Below are 20,000 nucleotides of genomic sequence, written 5' to 3' on the forward strand. Positions count from 1 at the left end.
TGTTCACGTTGTCACCGTCTCTGCACTTTGGATTAACCTAGTGTGCGTTTCATAGAGATCGCCACTATGTTCATTAGTCATCAACAGAGTCTTGTTGACGAAACCTTTGTAAGTTTCATAGATATCGCCGTAACTGTTAATGCCGTCATCATCAGAGTCTCGTAGAAGAAAAAGCGTTTCATAGAGATCGTCAGGAATGCTCATGCCATGATCGACAGAGCTTTGCAGATAGAACTGTTTACGCTTCATAGAGATTGTCACAACAGTTCATACACTTAACATTAGAATTGTGTAGATGAAACCGTTGTACGTTTCAAAGATTCGACAATCGTAAATGTTCATGTCGTCATCATCAAAATGTTGTTGATGATCATGTTGTACGTTTCTTAGAGATCGTCAAAAATGTTCATGCCGTCTTCCACATGAAAACTGTTTACGTTGCATAGAAATCGTCACAAACGTTCACGGCGTAACCAACAGAGTGTTGAAGATTAAACAATGATTTATAGACATAGTTGTAACTGTTCAAGCCGTCACCACCACCAGCTGAGCCAAGCAGCACGCAGCAGCGGCGTACAGACCTCGTTGGTTGACGTCACTCAGTTTGGACAAAACGTCATCAAGTGTGCGTGTCTTGCTCTTCGCTGACTCTGTCTTCTCGTATTCTTCGTCACAAGAGGCTGCCACGCTGTTGCCGTTATGAACTGGCCGTGGCTCTTGATGTACGTGCTGTTTCAGAGAGTTCAATCCTCTTTGCTTGTTGACCTCTTTCTTGTCTTGCAACCAGCTTGGTAGATCTTCTTCTGCTTTCTTTAGGTCTTCTCCAGCGAGTGTTAAAAGACATTCGTCGTCTTCTTCACAGGACTTGCTATGAGTATTGCGTGTTACTGCTGCACCCTGTAGCTGCCCACGGTTGTGGGCTCTGTGGTTGTCTCCCTTGTCAATTGTTTCGTGGTTGTTATCCGCAGTTTGGTAGTTCTGGCTGTCTCTCTCACAATCTTCAGAAAATGTCGTCAGAGAAAACGGGCCCGATTCATAATCTGAAGGAAGCGCAGGCTCCATACTCAGTTCGTGAATTTGATCTTCTGATGTCGATTCGTCGCTGCTGGATGCGGACATTTCGCAGGAACTGAACGAGGTGTTGACGATGTCGCATTCGAAGTCACCGCAGTACCCCGAATCCGCCAAACTCAAATTGTCTTGACTCCCTTCCTCCAGCAGTGCAGTGTTGGAACAGTTCGTCCATGTTGAGGGGGAAATGCTGCGAACACTGCCCGTTTCTCCTGTGTTCGTCATCTGCTCTGCATTCCAGCTCTGGTCCCTTTCAGCAGTGATTTCTGTTTCATGTGTCTTTTCTTCACGTCCAGTGTGATGTCCTGTGTACCTGTTCTTCGCATTTTCAGCCAAAATCCCGTTTCTGTTGGTGTATGTAGGTTTGAGACCAGACTGTTCCTCTTCGACATAGACGACGACCTTTCTTTCTAGACCCCGAACATTGCGAGCGTCTGTGAGCACGGCGCAGTTTTTGGGAAAAGCGATCTTTCTGCCCGATTCTTCGGTGAGAATCTTCAGGGGAATCACTTCACGGATCCGACGAACCAGCGTCGACTGCATGAGGTGTTCAATCTGGTTGTCAGTTGCTCTGTGACGAACTTCATTCATCGCGTCGGGAAAGTTGGTAACAATGAGAACGTCGCGAGGTTTTATGGCAGTCCCGAAGCGGTTCTTGGACGGGTCTTTCAGGAACTTCGTGGACTCTACAAAGAAGGGTGACAGTTTTGGGTTGGCCGAATCCGTGACGAGACGGGAAATGACGTCAGCTACTTCCTCTGCGCATGCCTCGCACCAGAAAGCTGAATGTCCATGACTGCCTGAATGTTCATGTTCGTGAAGCTGCGTGGTCTGAATGATGCCATTTTGTATGCGAGAGGTTGGTATAGGTTCTTCTTCTTTGCGATGGACAGGTATGTCTTCTTCGTCGTCATTGTCATCCTCTTCTTCTTCATCGTCTTCAAAAATCAAGGTTTCAGAAATATCTTCTTTCGGGTTTGCTTTTCGCACATACTGGTGTGCGTTGGAATCAGTTTGTGCTTGGATTGTGTCCTTCACAGACTCAGACTGACTCTTACAATCTCTTTTGACTTTTTTCACAAGCAATTCAGCGTGCTCTATACAGATGACAGGAGGACCTTCAGTCGGAAGACCTGATTCAACACTGCTAGAAACGTACGCATCCCTCCACTCATCTCGTCGCTCTAATTTATTCAGCACGTGCTGCACGTGGGGAGGACGACGTGTCACGTGACCTAGCTTCTCCGCTTCGTACAGTGACCACACTTCTTGGGATCCCGGTGGCTCGGAGGTGGACCACCAGACGCCGCTCGCGAGAGAGTGTTTGCGTACAGCTTGAAGCAAGCGAACGGATTTCTCATCGTTTGGGTCGACTTCGTTCAGTATGAAGAGAACCTTTTCTGCTGCATTGTGGTTGTAAGTGCTCTCCTGTAGATTACGTTGGTGGGTGTCACTGTTGTTCATCTCTTGACTGTCTCCAGCGTCGACCTTGCCAACAGAGGGAGTAGCTGGAAGTTGGTCTGCTTCTTGTACAACCTCGTCCGTATTAGTAGCACTTTCGGACGTACATGAGGCTCCGCTTTCCTCTCCAACAACAATACAGCCCTTGTTTACCGCATGCTTTCCCTCGCTGTTGGTCGCCTTGCCTGTTTCACTGGCACCCGTTCTAGCTTCACGAATAGTCCTCAACAGAGCTGCCGCGCTCTTGGAGACTTCATGTTGCACGTCCTCCAGAGAAATCTTGTTCAGTGGAAAGGTGATTCTCAGCAGATGACCTTGGGTGCCGCCATTGCTGTCCGAAGCTCTGCGCACCTTGATAGCTTCCTGCAGGACTCGGACATGAGGCTGCGTGGACGATGCTACGGGACTCAGGTTGACCAAAGCCACGTGGTGGTCGCCTCCCTTCTCCAGCCAATTGACAGCCTTCAGCGTCAGAAGCAGAGACTTGCCTGCAACAGAGAATTTCAAATGATTTCCTTTTTCATAAAATGATCATCCTATTGCTGGTAAAGCCACACAAAAAACACTCTTTCACGAAAAAAGTACAACCAGAAAGCACCAAGAAACGGTCATATCGCTGAATTGAAATTGTACTGTGAGATGGCCATCAAGGGAACATTCGCTTTTAGTCACAAAATCAAGAACACGATCGACTTACTGCTGCCAGGAGGTCCCGACATCGCCACAAAGCGGTCTTTGCGTAGCAGGGTAATGTCTTGTGAGATGATCAACTTGGGAACATTCATTGTTATTTACATAAATCAAGAAAACTATGGAATTGCCGCTGCCAGGAGGTCCAGATGCAACCAAGAAGCGATCTTGACGTTGCAGGACGTTAAATTGTGGAATGGTCAGCCAAAGAACACTCTCTTTAGCTATCTAAAATAAGAAAAACTATGGACTTACCGCTGCCAGGAGGTCCAGAAAGCACCACAAAGCGATCTTGTCGTTGCAGGACGTTGTACTGTGGGATGGTCAGCCAGGGGGAACTGTAGCGTGCCGCCGTCTCGCTGACCGCATGGCCAAAGGTTCGGACCTCCGCGCGACACTTGGTGTCTGGCTGGACCGTGAAGCTGGAGAAAATCCCGCAGATCCTGCAAGCACAATTAACACGATGAACCTTTTGGAACAATTTAAAGTCAATTTACTCGCATGTTCTATGCATCCATGCACAAATCATTGCAAAGGCAAAAAAAACCACAAAAACTGTCAATTAAAATTCAGGTCTGCGTATGAACTCTCTCTCTCTCTCTCTTTCTCTCTCTCTCTCTCTCTCTCTCTCTTTCTCTCTCTCTCTCTCTCTCTCTCTTTCTCTCTCCCTCTCTCTTTCTCTCTCTCTTTCTTTGTCTCACTCTCTCCCACTCTCTCCCACTCTCTCTCTCTCTTTCTCTCTCTCTCTCACTTTCTCTCTCTCTCTCTCTCTTTCTCTTTCTCTTTCCCTCTCCCTCTCCCTCTCCCTCTCTCTCTCTCTCTCTCTCTCTCTCTCTCTCTCTCTCTCTCTCTCTCTCTCTCTCTCTCTCTCTCTCTCTCTCTCTCTCTCTCTCTCTCTCTCTCTCTCTCTCTGCGATTACACAATGTTTCCCACGCCGAAAAGAAGAGTGGTTGAACTAATTCACACGATATAAAGCACAGGCAGGCGTGACTAATTATGTGTCAAAGCACATGACTTGTTTATAATGTTGACATTCGCAATGTGTGTGTGTTTTTGTGTGTTTTTTGTTGTACATTATTTTATTTAAGATGACAACGATTGAAGCTTTTCTATTTTCCCCTTTGACAATAATATCATATATACAATGTCAATCAAATCTACTATGCAAAAATGCAAAATAACTGTTAATTTGTTGGGGTTTTTAAACTGATAATTGCATATTTCAAAATCGTTTATACCATATAATTATGTTTGTCATACATCTTCTATACATTTTTCATATACCTTTGTTGTTAAACCCGGTTTAAGAATATCAAGCACAACTGGCTTATACCTTCCAACAATCTCTTTCAGCTTGGTCTGAGAGAGTCTAGGGTCAGCGTGCACGAAGGTCCTCTTCCACCACTCGTGCAGACAACTCCTGGGTACTGGCGACAGGTCAGAGGGGCGGGGAACTCTGGATGGCCCAGGCGAAGGAATGAAGTCAAAGCTTGTTCTCACAGTTTTTGCTAGGGTTTCCGAGTTCTCGAAATCCTCCTTGCAAAGCACCTTCAGTTCGTAGTAGTCGTTCACGCGTGGTTCATCTTGTAACATCTGAAAACAGTCAACGGTTAAAGATTTTTGTGCAATATGAAGTCCAAGTCGATGGTTCTGTCTTTTCCATTTTTCGAACCAAGGACATCTATTTCGCCAGACCGGCACGGTTGGCCTAGTGATAAGGCGTCCGCCCCGTGATCGGGAGGTCGTGGGTTCGAACCCTGGCCGGGTCATACCTAGGACTTTATAATTGGCAATCTAGTGGCTGCTCCGCCTGGCGTCTGGCAATATGGGGTTAGTGCTAGGACTGGTTGGTCCGGTGTCAGAATAATGTGACTGGGTGAGACATGAAGCCTGTGCTGCGACTTCTGTCTTGTGTGTGGCGCACGTTATATGTCAAAGCAGCACCGCCCTGATATGGCCCTTCGTGGTCGGCTGGGCGTTAAGCAAACAAACAAACAAATATTTCGCCAGAGATTAACATTGACGTGCTATCACTATCACTAAACAATTGGTCTTAAAAGGTATTCACAAAGAAGAATCTCAAACAAACCTTGTAATACAGTCGTCGCGGGATGAAGGGCAGCGCCAGCACGTGGAATGGTTTGAGGGAGTCAGCAGTCGTCTCTCCTTCGCGCTGGTTCAGCAGCTCTCTGCTGAGGTCCTCCTGCAGCTTGTCGCTTTTGACCTTGACCTTGTGCACGACGCTCTTCAAGGCCGTCACCATCTCGCTGTCACTAGCCTGCCACTCGGCCGTGTTGCCGCCCACAGACTTCACCTGTTGTAATTGCAAGGAGATTCTTGGTTAATTTGGTTATTTCCGCCTTTGATTTTTTACTCTTATTTTACGCTTTATTCTTGGAACTTCTGCTGGTTAAGTTGGTTAGTTGGGTATACCTTTGTTCTTGGAAAAATCCATAACCAAAATTAATTAGACCAGAGGGCTACTGACAGCGTCTCATCTGTGGCTGATTGGTACTTCGGTTTATATTTTGTCATCGGACACCTTCATCGACGAATTAGGCACGTTTTACGATGACAAAATGACAAATGAAACGGAACTAAATCTCTAAATTAAGACAACAGTCATTGAGAACTATGTGAACACGTCTCTTGGAACGCGCGACTGTCATCATTTCCTGTTTTGCCTTGAAAGCCCTGGAAGTCGCTTGTTTATTCAATGATCCGCATTGACGTTGTGCCAGGGACTGGTTCCGCATTGACCTTACGTACGGTAGGCTGCATTGTTGTTCCCTGTCAAGTTCTCACCTCATGTCTCATTTTATTCCACCCATCTAGACCTTGGATCAGGCCCCTGCCCCCTCATTGAAGGGCATACAATTGCTAAGAATTAAAGCACTCACATATAAACCCATAAACAATACGATATTGTTCACACAACAAATACACACCTGAATCAGCATCAATCCGACATGTTCGTGTAGAACCAAGCTGTCTAGAACTCCCCTCGTAGTTCTCGTCTCCCCCAGGTACCCCCCTTCACATTCCCGTACTACGTGGGCCGGAATACGATTCAGGTAATTATCGTAATTGACGCCGCTGATGATGAAGAGTCCTTTCCCTCCTTCGTCTTCCTCTTCTAGTTCTTTGCCGAGGGTTTGAAGCGAGTCGAGAACAATCGTCATCGCCTTGTCCCGTCTCATCATGGACTCCTGAGAAGGACACGTCAGCATGACAGGTTGGGCATGTTGCTGTGTGTTTTGGATTTTCTTGCCGGGTTTGGAAGTTAAGGTTTCTGGATTCTCCTTGTCTTTAGGAAAAGATACTGATTCTCCGTTCATGAGTTGCTCTGTGGAATGTTTTCTCTTCAGAGATTGTAAGGGTGGAGCTTTCTGCTTTTCCTTTTCTTTTGCGGGATCAGGGAAGTTGTTCTGCCCGCTCAAGTTCTGTGCCGATGAAGCTTCTTTTGATGAAGATTTAGCTGCGGAACCTTTTCGTTTCTTGTTCAGCGTCGTGTTTACCGTGGAAGCTGCTGCTTTTGCGGCCAACTTCGTGAAAGCGTCATGGCTGCGGTCACCTGAAGCATCTGCAGAAGCCGACTCGTCTCTCTCCTGGTCGGGGAAACATCCCGGCCGCTGTTGTTTTTCACTGTTGTTTTGCACCGTGTTTCTGTCAAAGAAAGTATCACAGGTCTCGGACTCGCCTGTCTCCGCTTTGTTATCGGTAGGAACCATCGTACTCAACGACTGAGATGACGACGATGCCGACAACGATGGCGCGGACAATGACGACGTCGACGCAGACGACACCGACAGTAAATTGGAACAGGCAGAAGAAGTCAAAGGTTGAGGAATCAAATTTCGTTTCGCCGCCTGTTCAGGGGTAAGCTGGTTCTGATGATTAAAGTAATGAGGAGGGACGCAGTAGGTTGTCTTGCCGATATGAGGGAAGAAGTATTCCGCAGCATGGACATTCCATTGACGCATCGGTTTGGACATCCCTTCTGTGGTCATCTGGATGTGGTCAGTGCAACACACCGGAGACTCCGGAACGTAAGTCTTCTTGGTCATTTTTGTCTGAAAGGGTTAGAAAACGGTTAAAAAATCTGGTATCAATTCCATAAGCTAAACAATAAAAAACAATTAAAAAATTAAAAAATTCTGTGATTTACCATCATTTTCAAAACATTCTTATGCAGATTCAAACTTTCAGTCAGAACCACACAGATGATCTATTGAAACATATCCGTGTCATCTAGGTTTGATTGATCGGTGAAGGGACCGAAACTTCAGCTGCTGTTGAAAAGAGCCAATGATAGGCAGCGCTCAGATCAAAGTATCACTGAAACCAAACCAATTATAGGAAACTACGTAGTTTTTTTAATCAAACTTTCCGCTACAAGCAGCCATGTTTTCAAACGGAAGATCGCACAGTGACAAATCCCCTCAAGAATGTATATGTCGAGTCATATTCGCAAAATGGCTGATCTTTCGGAATTTGCAGTCATTTGCCGAATAACCACAAAGTCAAGAATAGAAATTCACGTACGCAAAATCGGAAATTGTACGCAATCGGCACCATACAGATACAATTTCTGAACGGAACTCTGTTGAATTACATAGGAAGAAGGATATCCTTCAACTTGGTACACTGTTACTTACCGCTTAACACCTCACTTCAAGGCACAGCGTTCATGTAACGAGGTCCGTGTGCCCTACTTAGCTTGTACCACAATTTAATTGTGCTTCAACCGGGACGAAGAAATTCGCAGAAAACCTCAAGGGGCATACAAGTTCGTATGCTATTCTCTTCCGCGTGTGCTTGCTCGCTATGTGCATTTACATTCACCCTTTAGTGTACACTTCTACAGCGGCAAAATATTGACTATCAGCGTGAACTCTTTGGAAAAATATGAAACATGAATAGGCGACTTGCCCTATCGGCCTGCGCCGCCAAATCGCACGATAAATCTGCGTTAACTTGCGTGGGCCTTGCGAGATCTGACACAAAATGCGGGCATGTCCGGATAGCTCTGTGAGAGGTTGCGTTTCAATACGGACACTTCGCCTTGAAAATTGTGAATTTTCAATGTGAACAGTGTGCTGCAGTAATGATAGCCGCGAGAATAATCCTAAAGTTCGTTCAAAGTACCCAAGCATGGCCCGTGCACAAAGGAAAGGCGATCGAGTTTGTTGTTTTTAAAATTTTAACACAAGCCAGAGAACACCAGCGCTTGTGAGAGCAAAACGTTTGCCCGCAGGGAAGTGAACCTTCCTTATCTTTCGCACCAGAGAGCTATTCAAGCGGGGTATTGTGCAAGTTGGCTATTGACGTCAACGGGACGTGCGTCAATGGAGACATATTGATCATTCGGGGAGAAAATCTATGGCATAGTTATTTGCAGAATAGATTGTCCTCAAAAGTCGTTTTTTAAGTCCTGGGTAAATATGATGGCATAGTGAATACCACGTAGGCTACGCTCGCTACGCTTGGAGTCGTAATTCACTCAAGCTTTTAAAGCGCAAAGAATGAATCATGACTTTGGGGGAAATCAGTTAAAGATATACGATATCGAGTTTATGTATACCACACACACAAAAAGACGTCTCTTTTTTATCCTTTCTTTCAAAGTACAATCTTATACGTCAGAAGCCAAACAAATAACGAATAATGGCGTTACGTAAAAAAAAAAAATGTCACTTCTTTTGTATGTATCTCGAGGAAGCGACAGAAGAATTTCGAGAACGAGGTTCGTCTCAATGACTTCAACATATCCGCAGTAGAAAATGAATGGTAAGGTCTCCGCCAGGTTGTTCATGCAGTCCTTCTTATGCAAGCGATCCTGTTCACCGCTATATATAGACCTGTCCAGAATTTTGCATGGAAAAAGTTCATTCTTTCACTGTGACACTTCTTAAAACTCCACAGCCTGACTGCTTGATGTGGTGAGTTGGAATCTTTTGATAATTTAATCTGTTCAAAAGGCACCGGTGCCTTTTACGAAAAAAAAAGTGTTTAAATATTTTTTTTTTAATCACTCCACAGAGAACACCTAGGCTGTTCATTTTTGGTATGTAACCAAGTGGAGGGATGGTCTTATTCCATGTAAAATGTTGGCCAGATCTCAGAAGGTTAGGCGAACTCTTAGCACCAGGCGCAGTGGGCCTTTAATGTCACCTTTCTAGCCTTACCTCTGGTCACCTAGGCTGTACCCGTGTGTGGCCCACAGCAGCTTTTGACATGGTCTTGACACTAGCTGCTAGCTTATATTCTTTACTTCAACTATATTAATCAATCGGGACTTCCCGCACAAGATAGTGTTACTAACAATAACGGACCCCCCCCCCCCCCCCCCCCCCAAAAAAAAGTGCATTCATTCTGGTCACGTACTTTGGCAAGCGTTATCTCATCTTTTTGGGTACATGCCGCGATAGTGACGCACATTGAACACGCGGTCTCCTCGCATTGCACAACTGCTGTTTGATCAGAGTTGCCGAGTCTGTGTGCACTGTACGTCATAGCTAAGGTACACAATGTCGACAATTACAAGAGCTATATACGGTATTGTTTGCATGAACCAAAAAAACCGAATTTTAGCTCGCGTTAAGAGGATGTAAAACAAGAGGCGAAGCCTTCAAGGCTCACGTAATAAATCGACAAACAGTAACACAAACTCAATCACTCCGTCACACATACACACACACAGTAAGCATAGGTGACACGGTGCAAGAGTGCGAGACACTAGATCTAGATCTGTCTGTCTGTAGCCTACTTACGGGGACACGACTGCCAGATGGCCAGATCGACACTGCGCTTTCGACAGCGCTTCCTCGCGCAGACACTGGAAACACGCTGTGCAGATTAACCTGTAGGAAATCTCCTTTGGTATCTTCTTTATCTATTTTTCTGGAGCTACGAAACCGAACAATGTGAAATCGTCTTCTCCGAATCGGCGAACTGCAGCTCGGTGATAACTGTATCTATACCACAATCCTTCACGCGATCTGACCTAACCTTGACCCCTGACCTGGTCTACATACCACACACGACACAAACCAGTCAGCTGTTTTTAACCCCCCAAAACCCACCACCACCCGTTTTCTTTGGATACACACTTTAACTACATACGTGCCGACGAAATGTTGATCATTGCTTCAATACTTTGAAGCTGTTGCTTGAATAATAACCAGGTAAAATTAGTATTTCGGTGTTCAGTCAAATGTTAAAGTTTCTACCACAGACATGCATACATACGCACGCACGCACGCACGCACGCACGCACAGACAGACAACAGTTAGCATCGCATAGGCTACACTTACGTGAGACAAAGAGTAATAATACTTTGCTTTTTCCACCACGCCCTCGGGTAATAAATTACGTCATTATGACTACGTCACAAACGAAATTAATTCATTAACAAATGTCCACTGTGCACAGAAAGCAGCCAGGCTGTATAGGTTTCCGGTACAGTGGAACCCCCTTTTAAGACCTCCACAAATCTGAGATCATACGGTCTTAAAAAGGAGGGAGTCTTAAAAGGGGGGTAATTTTACAAGGGCTATGAACAGAAAGTCTGAGAAAACAAGGTCTTAAAAAGGAAGGAGTCTTAAATTGGGGGGTCTTAAAAGGGGGGTTCCACTGTATGTGTCCACATGGAAGGATGATGTTATCCCGGGTAACGGTCTGGACGGGCCTGTTGTGGTACACATGATTCCTTACATTAGGAGGAGTGTAAATCAGTCGAGAAAACAAGCGGTCTTTTGGTTGACGACGCAGAGAAAGACCAATAGGACACTTTGACAATGATCACCGTTGTGATAATTATGTAAGACCATCCTCCTCCGCCTTCGGACTGGACACTGCCGACTGCGTGCCCACATGCACCGCCTTGGTCTGTCGCACACACCGAACTGCCCGTGCGAAACAGGCCCACAGACCCCGGAGCACATCCTGCAGACCTGCCCGCTCCACCAGGAAGCCAGAACAGATCACTGGCCCCAAGGTGCCACACTGCAAGAGCAACTCTGGGGCACCAAAGACTCCCTGATCCTGACCACCAGCTTTATTCAAGCTACAAAACTTGAAGTCTGACCTGAGGCCAAAAATCCTGGAACGCCGAAGAAGAAGAAGTTCTACAAAACTACAACTTGCTATACTCACGGGAATAAGAGTTCGCGCTGTGTTTGGCTCTCCTGGCATCTGAAATAAACGAAAAAAATAATTATATATCATTTCTCACACACTTGACACAACCTTTCACAACAGCACACAAGTACAATCGAACCTGTCAACAACGCACATCTGAAGGACCAATCAAAAGTGGTCGTTGTGGACAGGTGGTCGCCGTGGCAAGGTGATTTTAGATAGACACGAACTTGTAAGGGATCCTTTTCGATGGTCGCTGTGGACAGGTGGTCGTTTTCGAAAGGTGGTCGCCAGGGCAGGTTCGACTGTACTTGCAAGCATTCGCAGAATGTTTAGTTTCCGAGAGGTGCTCAATCATTCATCAGTGACGCCTACATGTCACAGATACATTATACTGACAAAGGTGAAGTCTGTGCTGCTCTGGACAGGGCATGTTAATATAAAAATAAAAATAAAGATATCTTACATTTACGCTTGAAGACAAGATTTGAAAATATCAACGGTGAGAAACTGCCAGGTACTGTACAGACAGACAGACAAAAATTAAATACAAAGGCACACACAAACTTTGTCAAAAGTCTCATTGTGGCCACACATTTGCACCTCACAAATCTGAATCAGTTCAACTCGAGTGGTGAACACACCAATGCAACAACCGTCAGCTGATAAGAGTTCTTAAGCCCACTTCTTGTATCTGATATTCCGCCAAAAGTATCCTTCAAAATGACGTTTGGGTCGGACCAACTCACAGCCTGGTGTTAGCCACCTACCTCTGTGTTAGGACTTTAAGAAATTGCATTTACTTAAAGATGCCGTCCTTCCCGTGTACATGAAAATTTTCACCGCCACAGATATGTCCTGGCTTCTACATGGGATAAGAGCATTCTTCTTCCACCTGGACACATACCAAAAATCCACAGCCTGGCTGCATTCTGCAAAGATTGTGTGTGTTTCTTGTTTCTTTTTCTCTAACTGCATTTATTTTGCATACTGTCACTGGTGTCACTGAGCATACTAATTTAACAAACATTTCCGAGTCTGCGCTGAGATGAACTTAGACGTTGAATTTCAGTCTTTCTACACGAAAAGGGAGGTAGGGGAAGGGCTCCTAATATGGGCCGGCTCCTAATATGGACCACCTTCTGTTCTGACAAACTAACGGCGCTAGAGCGCTCAAAAAAAGTTGTATTCGCTGTATTCACCCTCTCTGGATAACTTGCACATGTCAAAACAGTTGCAGAAACACAAATCTCAAAACCGTTAGGCTTTTTCTCTTTTTTCACTTTTGGCAGCGTTCACTCTAAATTTGCCGCCTAAAACGGACTCGTTTCTGTCCACTGCCAAAGCTTTTATCACACACAAATTGCTATATTATATATGACAGCTAAGACCGTATTTGTTACATTTTAGCAGTGTTGACCCCGAGTTTCTACTGCAAACAAAACATAACAGCAAAATCTCAAAGTATGTGCTAGTCCCCTAATATGGACCACCTTCAACAAATCGAAGAAAATAAAAGCTAAAGGCTATTTTCATTAATTCATTAAGAAGCTTGCTGGAAATAACCCATAACTAGCCCTCGAGATTTAAAATAAATGCAGCAAAAAGTCTTCTTTTCGTGGAAGTTGATAATTTCACTTATTTTTACTCTGTTTTTGATAAGCTTCTTTAGTTTCCTGGTGTGCTTCAAATAATGCTCTCATAAACCCGAAACAGATTAAAAAAAAACGCTCGCGCTGGACCCGAGTACTCTTCAGACTGGCTCGCTCAATAAATATAAATGTTTGGAATGTCTGTGGTGTGAATGTTGGTTTCTGACCAGAAATGCAGATCTATCTCTGGCCGATTCATAGATTCAACCTACAAACTGCGACCTCATCTGTGATCAGATATGTTTCGACAAGCATTAAACGGATGAAATTAACCACATGCAGTTTATTCTTCAGAAAAATGCACACAAAAAATGGGTTGGGTTCGGTGATTTGTACATAAACGTCTTCCTCGCGATAGATTCGCTTATTATTTTGTCTTATTCCCCCCTCTGCTTCTTTACCTCTGTAAACTTGTAGGGGTAGTTATTTTTCGATAATGACCCAGCAACCAAACAAATAACGACCCAGCAACAGCCTGAATCCTCGATAGTGCAATGGGTTGAGAAGTTGTTCTGTTTCGGTACTACTTTTTGCGACTGAAAAGTTCCGAACGCTCTAACGTACGAAGTATACATCTTTGGAGCAAACAATACAAACATACCGCATTTAAATTAACAACTACAGGCCTGAACACATGAATCTTCATATAAAATCCATGAGTTCGGTTGATTTCTGAATCTAGATTTGCCGTGCTCAAACGTTCATCACAAGCAATTTCCCGCAAGGCTCATACTTTGTCTAGCGACAAGAGTAGTTCCCCTTCTTTTCACTCAGTTTCTTCGACAACAGACTGCAATCCGACGGTCAGTTTTCAACAATATTTCATTTAATAAACAGATCACACGCAACCAAATGCACACATCTTATCAATTTAAACAACATAAAGCGGTTTCATACACTATTTTCCCCAGAAAACTGAACTTCATACAGTTTTTAACGTTGGAACACGGGTGCAAAAGTTCGTCTGCTAGTCCCATTTGACGAAAGAACAGTCATTATCCTAAGCGATACCAAAACATATACAGAACACACAATATCTGCCTTTGCCGCCACAGCAGAATAACAGCATATCTGTGTACTTGATTTTAGTCCAAAATAGGAAAACTGATTTGCACGGAACTATACAACCGCGCATTAATCGATCGCCTGCGCAGGTTGACTGGTTGAGTGAATAGGATTCGATCAAACTTTCGCAAAAAACCTCCTCTTTTCTTTGAATAACTGAAGAAAGGAGGAATAAAGAGGTTACACACCTCGTCTCAGTGATTATCAAAAATAATGGTCTCAGTTCGCGGTCATGAAAAAGCTCGCTAAAGCTCGCATTGTTCGTGATCCGCAAACTTCGACCATTATTTTTGATAATCACTGAGACTCGGCATGTAACCTCTACTTATGAAGCCGTCATCAACACGAACACAATGATTGCAGAAGTAAACTCTGTACCTACACGACCGAGACACAAGACTGATTATTTCACAGCTGCAATGAGAATAGAGAACAAAGACGTTTTGGGTAAGCTTACTCACGTCAGGTCTTCACTGACAAGCTCGGAACAGACGGAAAATTCCGAACAAAAGTAAATGACGTCAAAGTCTCTTTCGCTTTGCGTGTAACTTTGTCATGACGTATTTTTGTGTGACGCGTTCGGCTGTTCTATCAGGTCAATGGCTGCGTGTTGCCCTGCCGGTGTGAACTCCTCCTACGGCCAAGTCGGTTTTGTGGTTTATTTCGCATTTAGGTCCCAGGTAACATTATGAAGTTGTAATACGATCAATCGGACCTATTATCAAGTTAGTATATCACCTTTTGAACGAACTGCGCCCAGTAGTTTCCCAGCAATAAGCTGTTAAGTGGAGAAAGACAGACAGACAGACACACAGACACACAATTAAAGTCTGCTGAGCCCTTGTACTAGCGTACTCGGGGATACATCTAGAGCATATTTTAATCAGGCTGACTTGTACACCAAGTTGTATCATGTTATTTTTAAATATATATAGGGGGCTTTTTACAGTGATTCGTGAAGGCCGCTTCACTGGTCCATATTAGGCGCCCAGGCTCCTAATATGGACCCTTTGTGATTTGTTCTGTATTTAATTTTTGCTGAATGTCTATCAAAACTATTTCACTCTAATTAGGCCTAACGGTTAACCTAAGAGAGAAGGACTACCAAACACAAAATGAAACTTCTTCGCAAGAAAACAAGCTAGTTATCAGCATGAAACAAAAAGTGGTCCATATTAGGAGCCCTTCTCCTACTCTTTAACTTCTATCAGTGTTCGTTCAAATATCATTCTTTGATCGACACGTTCAAGAAACAAGTCCACAGTTCGAATCTATTACTAGCCACCCTCTGATTATCAAAGTGGGAAATGTACCTTTTGGTTTCAGTTGAGTGTTCATGCACTGGACGAAAAGGGGATTTTTTTTCTCGAGAGCAAGTGAACGCAAGGCCAAGGGGCCTAAGCCAGCTCGGTTACGTATTATGACGTCAAATGCGGAAAACTAGGTTAAGCACACATACACGCACAGCGACAAACCTACACACGCACGGACGGATGCATGCATCCTAACACACTCACTCATTAACACAAACACACAAACATACAAACACATAGACACACACACACACACACACACACACACACACACACACACACACACACACACACACACACGCACACACACCGTGATACACTCACTCACACACACGTACGCACGCACGCACGCGTACACAGACACACACACACACACACACAAACACACACACACTCACACGCAAGCACGCGCGCGTACGCACAGACAGACACAGACACAGACACACACACACACACACACACACACACACACACACACACACACACACACACACACACACACACACACACACACACACACACACTATTGCATTCGTAACTCCGCATTTTGTAACGACAAAAACTGAAGGGTTTTGTTGTGCATGCATCATATACATGTTTGGTGTGTCCTTGAACTGTCGCAAATCTGAATGGCTGATTTAGAACACCCAACATGTAGGTAACAAAGGTAGAAGTATACTTCCTGAATGACCGTCAACAATGAGGGGAGTGCAGTTTTATGTTCCTATTCTTCATTGGGTTTCTCTGCTCACTCCTTTTTCATATATATCTCGTCATTCATTTTGTTATTTACTTATTTTTTTGACGGCATTTTTATTCTTTCTTTAATATTTTGTTTTTAGTCGCGGGGACCATTAACATTTTTGTATTGAAGTTGTGTTTTTTAACAACAGCTTTATGAGGTCTTAATTTAAAAAAAAATACAATTCCTCTTTGCAAATCTTTCCTTGCAAAGCCCTATATGCACGACAACACTGAAGCACGTGATATTTTTCCTCGTCACCCTTTCACTAACACACGGACACCCACACAAGTTGCATGCCCACCTAAAACTCTATAAAAAAAATAATATATACAGTATAAAAGAAAACAAAACATCACATGAGCACTCACTCACATTCTTGCTGACCAAAACGATCACGGACACATGCAAGTGACTCTGGTGCGAAATTAGGGCAGGGTGTCATGGGGTGTTGTTTGGAGTGCAAGCTATACACAGCTCTAGCCTAACAATACATGTGCTGCCAATAATAATAATAATAATAAAACATTCTTTTATAGCGCGGTTCACCGCCAAATGGCAGTCTCATGGCGCTTTACATTAGACATTACAATTCAACATTTTACATATAAAGAGTTTCCTTGTGGGAAATATCATACAAACATTACAAAAAAAATATTACAATATTGGACAAGAGCTAAAGCACGTCCACCAACCTATCCCATCCAGTACCTTTTTCCTGAACGGACGCTGTTTGTAGGTTGTAATCATGGAGATCTCATTACCAATAAAGATTTAACCCACACAATTTTTTTTTAATTCCGATTGAGTCTGACTCGACTTTTAGGGAATGAAATTAGTGCAAAATCCTTCAAACAAAGGGAAAATGGAAGTGCTATTGCAACAAAAGTGTAGCAAGATGAGTTAATGCACTCAACGGTTTATGTCAATATTTTCCTCGTACACATGACAACACACGGTCTGCTGATTCCAACAGTCACAACTCGTGTGTAATGCTGGGAATACTAGGCTAATTACCTTTCTAGTGTGAATTACTTTTCGTAAGTCTACGAATGTCACTAACAAAATTAGTTCATTAAAATTCTCACTCTGCTCAGGAAGCCGTAAGACTTGATAATATTATTGTAATGTCAAAGTGTGAAGATCCTCTTATCACCTGAAATACCCTGCCTAATCTGTGATTGTAATTTTGTAATTACAAGAAGGAAGGATTCTGTGTATCTTGGCGTGTGTGTGTGTGTGTGTGTGTGTGTGTGTGTGTGTGTGTGTGTGTGTGTGTGTGTGTGTGTGTGTGTCTGTCTGTCTGTCTGTCTGTCTGTCTGTCTGTGCGTGCGTGCGTGCGTGCGTGCGTGCGTGCGTGTGTGTGTGTGTGTGTGTGTGTGTGTGTGTGTGTGTGTGTGTGTGGGCGTGTGTGCGTGTATAAAAGGGAAGGAAACTTAGAAACAATAGACACAGCATCACATTAATCAAACCCATATTTTCCGTACATGTGTAAATTATTTAATGTTAGTGTGTTCGTGTGTGTGTGTGTGTGTGTGTGTGGGTATGTGTATGTGTGTGTGTGTGTATGTGTGTGTGTGTGTGTGTGTGTGTGTGTGTGTGTGTGTGTGTGTGTGTGTGTGTGTGTGTGGGCGTGTGTGCGTGTGTAAAAGGGAAGGAAACTACTTATTGTCGGACACGCGAACTATAGTGGATTTCCAGAATATTCTCATTATTTTACGTTTTTTATTTGAGCGATGCGGAAGAAAATAACAACGCATGTTAACATAACGAATACTGTAAGCCAACATTGGGAAAACTGTTTCGTTTAGTCAAAAGGTTTTTCCGCGAATCCATACCGAAAAGAGAGAGGGTGCAATCAAAAATCTAAAATCAAATCACAACAAATAATTTTTAAAAAAGGAATGAATTGATCAATGATCAAACAAACAGGCTAACGAAAAGAACTACGACGTGAAGAATGAAAGACAACGCGTAACTTGTTTTATTGTTGATGTCGTTGTTTTGTTGTTGTTTGTTTTCGGGGGGGGGGGGGGGGGGGAGAGGGGGTGTTGTTTTAAGTTCTTATGCCTTGATGTTATTTCAGTTGTTCGGTTCTTTCCCCTACATGAGTCGGGATACAGTTATTTTCTTGACAGTCAGGAGTATTTTGATAAGCAAGTTATATAACTTTCGGAGCGTACGCTGAATTACTTTTACAAAGTGCAAGACTATCAAATGTGATCCTTGAGTTCACATGTTAAATATCATAATCCGTTATTAACTAATCAATCATTAAAATTGTAAGGGCTTCAACATTGAATTACTTCCTTTAACAAAGTCCAAGATGGTTCAATGTGATTGTTGGCTGTCGATACCCGTAATTACGTAAGGAAAAAATATGGATGCAAGTGTGCTGGCTTTAACTTTGTCGACCTTGATCTCACGCGTAAGAGCTTTATTTATTTATTTATTTACAGTTTTTTGATTTGTCACATTCTCATAAATGCATGCAAAGTCCAGGAAAATGTCATTTAACGGCGTCTAAAATGTCTGATTGAGTCAACGCTATTAACAACAACAAAACTCAAACATTTTAACGCTTTGATCATAAGAGCATTTGACGTTATGTCTTAACAATATTCGAACTTTGTCACGCTTTAATTAAGTCTGAGCAGCACACAAGTAAAATACAGTCTTAATAACATCCTTAAATGGTCTGTGTTAGTAAATTATCGGATTCCCAGTAACGAATGAGATTATAAAAAGCTCAACACTGCGCTTTTTCTGCTGTAGGCAAGTCCTAACATTATGAACATTCATTTCTTTACGAGTAACGTGTCTACATAAACAATAATCTACTGAAAGATCGCAAGGTCGAACTGTAGATAAGCAAATAATGATAAACGAGGTAAATTGAGGGAGCGCTTTCAAAAGCAAAGAAGCCTAAGTACCAACCAACCTTTTCAGCCTAGCGACCATTTAGAAAATCTTCACGCGTCTAACGGTGTCACGCGGTGAGCTAAAACAGAGAGTCTGCTATCTCTCCCTCCCCTCTCCCAAACCCAGCTTCGAAGTGGTCCATATAGACTATTTTTTTGTTAAACAGGATATCTTAACCGTTACTTTTTTAAAACTTTTTTTCTAGGCCTGTAGAACAAAAACGTGATGGTCTACAGAATCTTTGCGTTGACAGTTACAGGCTTTCCGTTCTCACACTTCAAGACGTGCTGAAGTCAGCAAATACTTTACAACATTTCAATAGCATGGCTCGACGACTTCATGGTGACGAGCGATAAGAGGAAGACACTTAAGCTAGCTGTCATGCGACAATTAAAGGCCCAGTCCTTCCCGTTTAAACGATTCGATTCACCATGTCATAGCGGGACCTTTACATAGGATTATGGCATCCCTCCGATCCGCTTGCATACTTACAACAATCAAAAGTCTGGATGCTTTCTTGGCAGAGTGTGAATGTTGGTATGTGTCAAAGAGATGGGATGTTCTTTTTTTTCTTCCAAAATGTTTTATTCAGGCAATTTTACATGTTGTCATGCAATGCATAGAAGTCACATAATAATAGAGTGGATATGACGGATAAAAACATATTCAATACAATATACAAGCAATTATAATAAATGCTGTTCCACAAGGGTAAAATATGAAGCCCACTTCAGCCTAAATTTTCCATAATTCAATTCTGTACAGTGGATATGTTTATCAATCTTGTATGTGTAGGCCAGTTCCTTTAGAAAAATGTTCAATGTTGGCTTTATTTTGTTTATTGTACATTTGTATACAAAAAATGTGGCCTGCAATAAAATACAATCAAAACCTTCATCAGTGTTTGTTATGCCGTCTTGTCCAAATAATACAAATGTGG

General features: G+C 43.2%; 1 protein-coding gene across 2 annotated transcripts in view; it reads right to left on the reverse strand.

Moving 5' to 3' along the window:
- The window catches only part of LOC138959876 (uncharacterized), a 25,964-nt gene that overhangs the window by 1,334 nt on the left and 4,630 nt on the right, over positions 1–20,000 (reverse strand). The window contains exons 2-7 of one of the 2 annotated variants that reach the window (XM_070331530.1): positions 11,382–11,420; positions 6,172–7,296; positions 5,313–5,537; positions 4,557–4,816; positions 3,478–3,665; positions 1–3,020 (exon numbers count right to left, since the gene is read on the reverse strand). The exon at positions 1–3,020 is cut by the window's left edge and continues 1,334 nt beyond it. In XM_070331530.1, the coding sequence (XP_070187631.1) occupies positions 526–3,020; positions 3,478–3,665; positions 4,557–4,816; positions 5,313–5,537; positions 6,172–7,296; positions 11,382–11,420 (4,332 nt within the window). In that variant the 3' untranslated portion in view covers positions 1–525. Of the gene's footprint in view, positions 3,021–3,477; positions 3,666–4,556; positions 4,817–5,312; positions 5,538–6,171; positions 7,297–7,881; positions 8,573–11,381; positions 11,421–20,000 lie in introns of those variants that run through there. The other variant, XM_070331531.1, reaches the window with a different exon arrangement.

This window comes from Littorina saxatilis, linkage group LG2 (assembly GCF_037325665.1).
Source record: "Littorina saxatilis isolate snail1 linkage group LG2, US_GU_Lsax_2.0, whole genome shotgun sequence".
Taxonomy (NCBI): Eukaryota; Metazoa; Mollusca; class Gastropoda; order Littorinimorpha; family Littorinidae; genus Littorina; species Littorina saxatilis.